Here is a 12,418-nt window from a genome sequence, read left to right as displayed (position 1 = left end):
ATTACTGAGGCATCTTAACTGAGAGTCTGCCAAATCAAAAAAAAAAACAAAAAACAATTTACATTTTCTGACTTTCCCATTTGGAAGAAAATATATTCTAGAGCGGGAACAGATGGAAATCAATTGAATCTCATCATTACAACTCAATAAAAGCCGATGGGGAAAACAGGGCTACCATTCAGCCAAATAAAACGAAAAATAATACTGAACAGAGGAAGAAATTACCATAATGAAATGGCAGCGCAGTGAGGAAAAATAATGTACTACTTCTCTTTGCTAAGAAAAGTAATTGTTTAAGATGCAGCAGTGCATCTGCTCTGAAGAACAAAATGAGGCTGCTTCAAATGAATTTAAAAGCTGACTTGGCCCAATAAAATTATCCTTTACTGCCTTCCTTCTGATTATGTTTTGAATTTGATTGGAGCAGGGCATATACAGTATATCCAACCTGTTTCTCATTTATGTCCTTTGTACAATGATATGTAAAGCATTCCATGCATTTTTGGAGCTGTCAAAACTTCAGGGGGAAGAAAACAGAGAGGGAAGTAATGGCTTGAGACAAAATCACAGTATACTGGAAAGAGTTTTTGTTATGTTTGAGAGGATGCGTGTGTGCAGATACATTTAGGGAAATGAATAAAGTGGCTGTGTAATTTTACCCTCATACAAAAGCCAACAGCACATTGATAATTACAAGTGGGAGAGATGAAACGGGAGAAGGGGAGCAACGAGGTTATGCAAATGAGGATCAACACAAATCCAAAGTATGGGTAGAACGAAATAAATTCAGAACAAGGCACAGAATTTTCTGCAAATGGTTGAACTAAATAAAATTCGTACCAGCAGTTAGGGAGGTGTCGAATGGTGAAGCTCTCTACAGTGATTTCTGGCACACCCTCCCACCCCCAACCCATCCCCCTTCTTGAGTTTACCGAAAAACCGAACCCTCCCATTTTTTCTCCTTTTTTGATTTAGATTTTTTTTGTTTTTTTTTTACACACAAAACATTCCATCTACATCTGCAGACTAGACTAAACAACGGCTTAAAACCAGGCCTTTCTTTTAAAAACCCACTCCTCTTCCACTTCTTCACCCCTCTACTCTCAGTGAAAGTGATCCTGAACCAACTCCAACAACTCCCCCCCTCCCTCCCCTCTCTACCCCCTTTGCCCGGCCCCCAAAACCAGCGCGGTGTCCCAAAGAGGACACCAGAGTGAGGGGTCCTGTTTTGATTAGATGTAGTACTCTTTCTTTTCGTCCGAGTTGGTGTGGCCACCCTCTGCGTTGATGATGGCTGTATCTGCGTCCGCCGCATCGTCTGCTCCTTTGGCTTCGTGTGTGAAGTAGGTACCTGAGGAGGGAGGGATGAAGGACAGTGTCACGGACTGGATAATAGCCTGCTGCTTAGATGATACAAAAGATTAAAATGTGGACCCCTACATCCAACAGCACCTAATTATGCAAATCCTTCACCATGTGGTCATTTACACACACCGAACACCGGCGAGCCGTAATATTACACATCATTTCCCTTCTCGTTCATTCAAGATTGGCACATGAAAATCAGGGTTTTTGAAATAATCTCGAGTGCGGGGAAGAGCTCGGCTCACACCTTCAAATTAACCTTGTCAAGTTCAGCTGAGAAAAAAAAAAAAAATGAAAAAAATAAAATAAATAAAAAAGCAAACCACTTCAAACCTAATTTAGAAGATTTATTCATATCCTATCACGGTAGGGTTTGATAACGAAGGCAATATTCCAGAACGAATGGGGAAGGGCAATTCCACATGTAGGAAAAAAAACTAAATAAAAAAAGCACAAATGCTGCCTGAGTCGATAGAAACCAGGTTTTCAGCGGTGCTGTAACACGGGGATGGTGACATGTTAAGACTGCCTGTCAGAAAAAGCTTCTCTTGTCTTGTTCTCCTTATTTAGGGGGAAAAAAAAAAAAAAATGAAATACTGAATCTGACATTTTTACAGCCAGTTGGGCCGCCGCTCTCCTATATCTGCTACTTAATGTATCTGACTTTTGGCAACGCAGCCTCAGTTTGAACACTCATATCACAATTATGCAGTAATCCGCCCCCGTCGCCAGTTAATAAAGCCACACTCCTGAGCTCATTCTCAAGGCTGTGGGATGTTCCAGGTAAGTGTTTTGTCGAGTAACTGTTATGGAAAGTTTCCTACGGAGGCGGTTAAAAGTTGTTTATATTTTTTCTGAGTGACCCCGCCAGATCACAGTCTCAACATTTCTCTGCATTGTTGTAGCCGCAATGCCTCGCACTCATTGCACCCTAACTTGTAAACAACAGTCAAAGTGGCCTCCATTTAATTTGTTCTTTTTGCTGATATTGAAAACATAATGTGAACAGAAAAAAATGGCATTGTGAAAATAATTCTGGTTCATTACAGCTTGTTTTTTATTTGCACATAGCTTTGCCCATCATTTATATCAGATTCAATCATTTTGTATTAACCAAAGTATCTGCTGAGATCGTCACGGCTACAGTGACGCGGGATGTGGCCGTCAGACGATCAAAAGCGTAGCAGGCCTTTTTCTAAATCATTGTATTTGAAGCAGAGTGCACCAGTCTTTAGCAATCCCTCATTACACAGGCAAACTGTGTGCGTGGACGACTACGCCAAGTTTGGTGGGTCAAGGTTGAAACATAAAGTCAGTCTGTAAACTGCAATGGATGTTTACAACAGACACAGAGAGGGTAGTAATTTTACCGTTCACCTTTCTTTCTCTTTCAATGAAGTTTGACTGACCCACGGGTCTGTTTAAAACCTGCCTCACTGTCCTCGTTCCCCCTCAGATTTCCTTTTAGCACAGTCGCCACATTTCCCGATCTCAGCATTAAGTCAACGAGAAAAGTATTATTACTGCTGATGAGATGATGGGCAGAAATACAAAAATAAGGTCCCAGTCGTAATAAACTATAATCATCCTTTAGAATCCGCCTGGCTGTCTTTAATGAATCATGTAAGAGCCAGTGAACAGGACACAGGATGTTTGTGTTACTAACCTTGTAGGTTCAGCTCTCTGTATGAGCCTGTATGCACCTTTTGATTTTTGATCTTTTTTTATACTTTATTTAATCAGGAAATGACACTGAGATTAAGATCGCATTTACAAGTGAGACCTGAGTACAGAAAAATAAAAAATAAAATAACAGCTTTGCTTAACTTTGTTTAAATGTTTCGGTTTAATATTTGATAATGACCATTTATGTTTCTTTGAATTTACAAAATCCATTTTTGGCCTGATGAACACGAATGTCACTGACTGACTGAGTGACTGAGTGAGTGACTGACTGACTGAGTGACTGAGTGACTGACTGACTGACTGAGTGAGTGACTGACTGACTGACTGACTGACTGACTGACTGACTGACTGAGTGACTGAGTGATAAAGTTACACCATTGGTTGTTGCTCTTTCAAAAAATGATTTGGAGCAAACAAGCAGTGTTTCCAACTTTGTGCCTTTTCAGACCTTTTTTTTTTCCCAACTTTATTTTCAAAACAGCTCCTACTGACAAATCTAGAGACTTTTTGAACAAACTTTAGCTTTCCCTCGGCAGACACACCTCCCTATGCTGACTGCACTGTGCGAATGAGCTTCTCACTCACTATTTCATACTTGTTCCAATGTCTGACAACAGAAACATGTGAATGAGACCCTGTTTATTGGGAAGTCAGCTGTATTAAAATACTGTATACGTGAGCACAGAGAGTCGGTGAGAAGCAAACAGATAAAGGGCTGACACTAGGCAGAACCAAAATAACGACTCAGTCCATCTATACAGAAAGTTTTGACCTCGCCTTTTGGGTTTAATAATAGATATATTTTAGCACTCTAGATATTATTGTCTTTGTAAGGATTCATAAGATAAATTTCTTTATCTGGACTGTTGAGTTCCCACTTGTAGAGATCTGGATTTGCGGCTTCACCATGCTCTGTGGAGCTTTGTTTGTTATCCTGCTAAACTGTGAATCACCAGGCCTTAATAAATCCTGTGTGTTTTTAACCACAGAGCGGACTGTGGGGTGGATCATGTTTAGGCCACTGGGCAGGGGTAAGCCTGCCTCTACATTGCCAAAGACAAAACAGACAAAAGATCTAGACCATTAGTTTTGACGGCAGAACGGCTAAACTTTATCGGCAGGTCCAAGCAGCTGTTGACAGACGGCAGTGATACAAACCGAGCGAACCGAGCCAACGGACTGAGGAGGTGAGGCTGATTCCAAATAAACTGGACTGTGTGGGTCCGCTGTGCACCGCTCCTATAAACTACTGTCAGTATCACGAACCCTACTGCACTTTAACACAGTGTTTCCTCTGGTCGGAAACATTTCAGCTCCCCGCTGAAATTCTTCAGCAACATCCAGCTTCTGAAGAGAAATGTGAGGAAACGCTGAGCTGCAGCATCAACCATAAAATAAGAACCTGTCTCGTCTAGACTTCTACGCCGCCTCATTTACAGTATTTCCTTCCTAAAGTGGTTAATGTATCCAATTCCATTTCCTCCTGCATAAGAAATATCATAGTGTAAAATTCATTATAGATTATAATTATTTCTGTTATGAGGGCAGCATATGAGATGTGTTCTACTACTCAGCATGGCAGCATGAAAAATGTAATTTTACTCACCATCAGTAACCCGTAGCCTTAATAGCCAGTTTTCCATTATTTGAATAGCATCCATCCGAGGATGTAAAGAGAGGTTTCCACGGAAACAAAGTAAAGCGTTTACACCTCATACACCTCATCACCTGCTGGTTCAGTTTGTTTTAGAGGAAACAATAAGCTGCTGAGAAAATTAACAGGTATAACAATTATATATAATTATCATTTAAAGATTTACAGTTCGCTCTGTAATTCTTACTTGTTTTAAATCTGTTTTTATACCTGCATGTATAAAGTCATATTGTTTGTCTACGTTCCTGATGTTAATCCTCAAGTCACTGTGTTTTCTTACGCTGTTTTTAACTTATAGAGTTACAAGTTGGGAGGAACCACAGGCTTTGTAAACTCAATATTCAGGAGTCCTCTGGATAATTTCATGATTCTAGTTTTATGTTATGGCCATTAGGTTAAGTTTTTAAATCATGTCAGTTTACCACAGCGCATGTCTGTAAATACTACAACACCCATGAGTCTCTGCCACCGTTACTACGTAGCAGAAGCCAGTCAGAGGTAAGATTCGCAGCTGTTTTATTTATTTATAAAGCTTCGTTGGCAACGTAGTTGATAATTCATCAAAAACTGACCCAGAATCAGACAGTGCATTCATCTTAGCTGCAGACTGTACTATCCCTTTTGTAAAAATGTGTTATCTTTTGCTATCCAGGGTATTTTTTTCATATTTAATTCATGATGTAGTAACACACTTTCTGCTGCTTTCTGAGATTTTTCTCATATGGCATCTGTCATATTGGGAAATAGTAGGGAGAAGTTGCCCCATGCAGTTTTAGTCAGTAAAAATGAAATGTGTTATTATTTTTATTCATTTTCAGATGCCATTACCTTTGTGTCTTGCAAAGTAGCGCCCCAGGACGATGAGTAGACAGAGCATGGCGAAGACGACCACGGCCACCACTCCTCCGATCACTGCATGGTCCACTGTTCTGGGCGCTCCTTCTCCAGCTCGAGAATCTGAAAGCAAAAGCAAAAACCAACTCAGTGTGGACGGACAAACAGCCGCCGGATCCCTGCGGGGCCGTGGGACCGGTTAAATGTGATAGAGATGGAAACCACACTTCATTTCAGTGGAGGAACCTTGGAGCTGCGAGGCAAGGTGAGTTTATTTCTACAGCACCATTCAAACGCAAGGCAATTCAAAATGCTTTATAATTAAAAGTAGAAAATTGAGATGACATTAAAGTAGCATTTAAGAACTGAAAGCTATTGATCAAAGTTAATATCCGTTTATGGACGTGAAGGGCCCTTCCTGTTATAAAAGAGGAGCAGACATTTTAACCAACACCTCCACTCTGCTGTAGGAAAGTGAATAGGAGAGAAGATGATTCACATAAATGTTGCATTGAGGTGTGACCTGAAGTTGATTCTGCATCTGCAAGGCACTTGTATATCAATATAATGCAGGCTATACATTACGGATGCATTTTTGTGCTTTTAGCTTATTTGGATACCATTATTCCAAACACTTAACCTTCACTTCCAGGCTAATGCTTTTTTCTAAAGACTTATTTTGCAGAATGCCAGAAAGAAAAAAGAAAAAGTGAAGTCAGGACACTGTACAAGAACCCATTCTTAGCAATCAGTTCATGTGGAACAGACCTTCAGCCCCTACCATCCATTACCTGTAGTAACTGGCTAAAACCCCCATCCACGTGCTCCTCCAGCCCAGTTCCACACTCAAGGGATTTGCTGAGTGAGCTCCAGGAAACGGAGAGAGCGAGCCACAATTTATTAACGAATAACAGGAAACAGAGAGAGAAACACCGTGGATAACATCACCTACCGCCCGCCTCCGCATTTCTGCATCACCCAACCCGCAGGTAAAAAGGAGTGAAGGAGGCGGCGGGGGCGGCGCAGTGCTACCTGTCAAACTCAACAAAACATTACCTGATAGATCTAATAGGTTATTTTGACTTCAGATTTTCTTTTTTAGTGCTGGGCAGATTCAATTAAACTGAGCAGGAATCCTTCTGACATCCAATTCGCTCTTGTCAGGCTGCTAAAGCTGTGCTTTAACACTCTTTCCTATTACGATGTTAATGTGGACTTTGGCTTTGGGGGAAGTGGGAAAGTGTGTGTGTGTGTGTGTGTGTGTGTGTGTGTGCACGGTGTGGTCAGGAAGGTGGGGGGGCGGGTTGAACGGTTGCAGAGAATCCTTCTTGGTTGTCTATATTAGACTTTCCAGGTGTAAGTCTCCGCACTAATTTTCATTATATCTCATGTTGTCACACATCATGAGCTCTTCCTCGTGGATTCACCTGTGTAAAGACGACAGAGTCAACCAGCGTTGCAGAGCCTTAATCTGGCTATATATAACCAGTCTGGCCTCGTCAACGTTCAGGGGTCACCAGAAACTTCCTCTTTTATTTTGAGGACCGTGAAGTATCCACAGCAAACTACATGGAAACCATTTTTTCCCCCCCTGGTTGCTTTAAGATTAGAAATCCCCCTGTCTGACAGCTTGTTCCAGCTCTTCATTGAAGTTATATGATGCTTACACTCAGAGAGAGATTCAAACCGAAGAGTTGGGTTTTTTATTTCATTTTATGATTGCACCATTCCATCAAAAAAAAAAAAGAAAGAAATATTCTACACTGCGCGCCATTTTATACCCATATCACCAAAATTCAGCCTGACATAAGTGATATTTCTGGAAACTTTGGGATCTCCACTAGAATTTTAAATAAAGTTAGAAGAAGTTTTTTTTTTTTTGAAATACCAAAGTGCCACAGTTTTCAAGGAGATATTTGACAGCAGGGTGGAGAGAGATAAAAAAGGAAATCTCTACCTGGTGGCTAATAATGACCGTCAGGTGACATGAAAGTACTTTAAAGGATGATACAATCTGAATCTTATTTCCATCGCTGCGACCACCATCCCTATTAATAATAACAACACTGTACACTCAGTAAGTTAAAAGCTGAGATCTCAGCTGTGGGTGTTAATGAATCCAAGCTGACTGTTTGCTTTTTACTAGAGCTGACAGTTCGTTAATGTGTATGTTTTATCATTTCATTTGTGCAGCACTTAATTTGTTCCCAATTAAGAAATAATGTATAAATAATCCACGTGTCGGGAAGAAGTGCAGTGTGACACGTTCGAGAAACAAACACTTCTTCTGTTTCCCAAACTTGACAGAGAACAAAGAAAACAAGAAGAAAAGAGAGAATCTCTTTGCTCTTATGTAAATAGCTCATGAAATCCTAACAGCACCTAATGTTCTCTACCTATAAACAAAACAAAAAGAATTCATATTTCCTCGTTGTCGCAGGAGGATTCTGTAGCGCGATGCTTCATGGGTTTAGGTGTTCTGGTGTGTTTTGTCATTACTGATCATGCATTGCCAACCACGCTCTCCAGACATCCCCCTCTTCTCCTCCCAGTTTGATTGCAACAAAATCTTCTTAAAGATGTATTTGATTTTTAAATCTAAGTGATCACAAAGCCGGAATCTCTAACTTTTTAGGTGAGCTGCTGCTGTTGTAGCAACATTAGAGGAGTTCTTGTTGGATTGACAAAGCAAAAAAATAAATTCTGTCTTAACCAAACCAGAGAAAAAAGAAAAAGGGTTTTTCTGGGTTCCATATTTAATGAGCCCTGTTTGTGAGCCCGGAGAAGTGTCTGGATGTGCTGTCAGTCTCTGCAAGCACTCAGTGCCAATGATACCATAGAAAGCAATTTGCATGTCGTATCAGTGTGTATCACTTATGAGCAATTACTGTCACCTCGTGAAATTCAGTACATTTGTCTTATTATCTCACATGGGGGAGTCAAACTTCAAACTGCATGGGTCATTGTTTTAGCAATCAAAGGAGCGCACAATCAAGGCAATTTTAGTTATTGCCTGTCCTCAAAAGTCATTCCTGTTGTGGATGAAAAAGTACCGACGAGCTCCACGACAAACTGTTTCCTCTGACTGCAGCTCTTAATTACAAGAGGAAAAACACAGGAACTGCTTCCCACACACGCCTGAAGCCTAAATTCACAAGTAATATCCAACATGGCTCGAGCCATGTATGAAATTATGTTGTTGCTCCTGGTGTCGAACCTTTGCACAACTCTTGAGCTTTCCAGCTTATTTTTGCTCACTGTTTTGGTTTCGGGGTCATTGAGCGTTCACTCTCATCAACCCCGTCTCCGGCTGCCGTGGAGCAGCTGTTTTCAACTGACTGTGAGCAGGTGGACAAAGTTAACAACTAGCTGGTGAGGAGCTATGAACTGTAAGATAAGATACGTTTCCCTCTAGTTGTTGGTGGAGACCAAAGCAGAGCAGAAAAAAGAGAGTAAATATTGGATTTAAACTCTTCCTGTGTTCACAAACATGGCACCAACGGGATGATAATGTTGCTTTATGTGTCACCGTCACGCCGCATGTTAAGCAGAACAACTTTAGATTAGTGTTGGCGTTATATTTGTGTCTGTTGTTTCCCTAAAAATGAAAAATCTGTTTTTCATAATACGCCTGTGTTGTCTGGACTTACCTCAACACCAACACACAGCTCTGTCTCTCTTTGAAATGTGCCTGAAATGTAAACGATTAATCAGGAATGGGCTTCAAAACAAAGTGTCCACCGGGCTAAACAAAGCAGGACACAGTCAATCAAGAGTGTGGTCATTTTGGCGAGGGAGGAGAAACGCCTACCTTAAGTGGGAATGTGGAGTATCTCATTTTCATAAGACATGTTGACAGAGGCTTGATTTGAGACAGAGGAGATCTACTAATTGGATCTTCTAATCTGCTAATTAAGCATTAGTGATTCCACTGGTATGCCCGTGCTGCCTGCAGATAGAGGGGCAATCAGGAATACAGCAGCGCTGTGTGGGTGGGGTGTCATAAGAGCACATTGGCTTGTCAAGATCCACTTCCATTGCCCACAACACTCTCGGTTAAAGAGTGAATGTAATTAAAGTTCCAATGAACCTATTCATTGAACCTATTTAAAAAATGTCAGTTATATCTTTTGCCTCTCAGGTAGCGCACTACGCTGCTTACATACAGAGTAACTCGGCCGGAGATTTATCGTGTCTTTTTTTTTCTCGAAAAAACGTCAAAAAGTGTGTAACTTCATAGAGACAGCAGAGCCAGGAAGTGAGAAAGAGAAGCGGCGACGGGGTCAACCAAAGTTAAAAATGAGATGATTAAAAACAATGTCATAAAATTTTGACTTCAGCAGTGACATCTCTGACTCTTACCAGTTTAATCCCCGCTTCTGAAAATGTGCCGTCTCTGATTTAAAGGCCTCATTACTTTTGATATCTGTTGAAGTAACTCGAAGAGGCCGAAAATGCTCGGGATCCAAACCAAAATTGATGCGGTAGAGGCTGAGAGATCCTGACTTTGAGTCCCTGGTGCGGGTGAAGCTCAGAGAAATCAATAGATCCTACATTACCCATAATGCAACCAACAGCATCTCCATCATAATCCACCCCAGGCCGAGAGCCCTGATAACATCAAGGTCATTTTATGTTGCTTTATGTGTAAAATTAATGCTGGGCTCCATTACGATCATGGCAGGAGATAAATTTTTGATTTACATAAGAGGAAGGTAATGTGTGATGTGTCATGAGAATAGATGTTGACTCCAGGTTGCCACGGACAACATCACTACTGAGCAACCTTGACTCTTCCATTAAACATTTAAGGGAATACAAACAGACAAAATATAATATGTGCAGCAGTTTTTGGGGTTTAAAGTTCGATGATTCTCTCACTTACTTATGTGAACAACGTAAGGAGATTTACTGCGCCGGAGTTGTGAAAATGATGAGTCGTTAGTTTCTTTAAATCAGGAGAAGTATGATTTAACGCAGACTGCATTTTAATATTTTTGAATCAATGGTAACCTCATACAAACACATAAAGACACGTGAACTCCATGTTGTGGCGAGACGTGAGCTGGTTTGCAAGTGTTTTTTCCATATTCAACATATCCTGCCTTATTTTCACATAACTTGAGGAAGAAATTGGTTTAAGCACTATATCTCAGACAAGGACACTCTGAAGAAACCTCTTCAACAGACAATATTACCAACACTGAGGCGACGGATCTGAGGGAACTCCACAGTGATGATCACTTGAGAACATGGGACGCTTAAAACAAAGAACATAAAGACTGAGGCAGCACTGGAAAAACAATTTATGGCTCCGCTGTGTATGACAGAGACGTCGAAAGGACAACAAGCTGGCGGAGTGTGACTTGATTTAAAACGGCTGCTTCCTTTGTTTTTTATGTTGAGATGTGTCATCGCAGGTTGATGCACGTTGACACATCTGAATATGGCTCTTTCCTATTATTCACATCCGCTGGGTCAATGTTTTCCACTCCCCACGTCAGCGCATCCCGGTTCCCTCACTAATGCTCTCACTGAATGTGCGGCTATGTGCATCATCGATCTTCGTGACAGGTTCTGTACTGAATGTTTTACTTGGAATTCGATGCAATTCAGTTCAGTTTTATTTGTGTAGCGCCAAATAGCAAACATCACAAACATCCTACAGAGTCCACACGGTACAAACACGATGACCAGGCGCTCTGCTGTGTGTAGTACGCTCATATTTAAACAGTGCCTTTGTGGTAACCTTCCTTAATTGTGATTGGTCAGATCATGTGAACCCTTGTCATTGCCAGGGCTGTGTTGCCAATGAAATGCCGGAGTTAGCTGGAGTTAACCAACCAAGCAACTAGCCAACCATGACGGGGTCTCTGCCGCCACCGGGAGCTAAAATCGCCAACAAGGCGCCATTGAACACTTCCAAACAACGGGCGAAAGCATATGGACAGGAGGTCATGTCATTTTAAACTTGGCAGGGGGAAGTGTCTTCATCGTGTACCGCGGTTGCCAAGAAACACAGCTTCGACTCGGGCTCTAACATTGTGCTGTAATTAAATTAGATAATAGAGTGAAAGGCAACGAAACTTCAGTTTATCATGAATTTAAATCTTTTCTCATTCTCTAACATTTATCTTTTTTTTGCAGTGAAATGACACGTGTAATTAACACATCACTCGTATTTAATTTCAACTCACTTCCTGGTGCAACATTTGCTGCTTTTAAAATAGAAAGCTCACACCCAGCTGTGAATGGCGCTCGGGTAATCTTGGAAATGAGATTGAATATTGTCTAATCTACACCTGATACAGGTGCGTACTTTCTTTTTTTTTTTTATTTGTGGTATCCCTCATGTAATATAAACCTTTGTCCGTGTAATGAATTCCCTTTTTGGTGGCAAACAATATAACAATACAGTCAAGAGAAGAAAGCAAATGTTCCAACTCCTTCCAAAAAAATAAGCCAACCGAGTGTTATCTCCCAGGAAACCATGCACCTTGTTTTTTGTTTTTTTTCTGATGGAGGTATTCATCATTTATCTAATCAAGGCCGGTCTTCGTCCAAAATGTAATATAATTATAGGGCTGTTACTGTTCTCAGGATATTAAGCTGTATGTAGGCCACAGCTAGCTCGATAAACACCTTCTAATAATGGCTTTTAGTGGTCTCAGGAGTGACTTATCCTAACACACAGAGGACTCTCTACGGCTCCCAAGGCCAAATGAGTTTGCGGCTTGTTGCAGAGATGCACATCAGTCCTGTTAATGGGGACAGTGTTTGAAAAAAATAAAAAGAAAGAAAAAAATAAAAAGAAGCCCAGTGGAGCTTCTCTCCATCCACCAGACTGCCCTTTCTTCTCTCATGCGTGATTATCAAACA

At 41.0% G+C, this 12,418-nt stretch overlaps 1 protein-coding gene across 5 annotated transcripts in view; it reads right to left on the bottom strand.

Moving 5' to 3' along the window:
* Positions 1-1,163: 1,163 nt before the first annotated feature.
* LOC111656073 (cell adhesion molecule 1-like) overlaps positions 1,164-12,418 on the bottom strand; it is a 338,529-nt gene continuing 327,274 nt past the window's right edge. For all 5 annotated transcript variants that reach the window (XM_023407644.2, XM_023407646.2, XM_087174367.1 and 2 more), the window contains 2 exons: positions 5,534-5,662; positions 1,164-1,351 (listed from right to left, as the gene is read on the bottom strand). In XM_023407644.2, the coding sequence (XP_023263412.1) occupies positions 1,233-1,351; positions 5,534-5,662 (248 nt within the window). In that variant the 3' untranslated portion in view covers positions 1,164-1,232. The remainder of the gene's footprint in view (positions 1,352-5,533; positions 5,663-12,418) is intronic.

This window comes from Seriola lalandi, unplaced genomic scaffold (genome assembly GCF_002814215.2).
Source record: "Seriola lalandi dorsalis isolate HSWRI2012SDOR001 ecotype SW California unplaced genomic scaffold, Sedor1 jcf7180002054343, whole genome shotgun sequence".
NCBI classification, from domain to species: Eukaryota; Metazoa; Chordata; class Actinopteri; order Carangiformes; family Carangidae; genus Seriola; species Seriola lalandi.
This window is presented reverse-complemented; position numbering and strand designations above follow the sequence as displayed.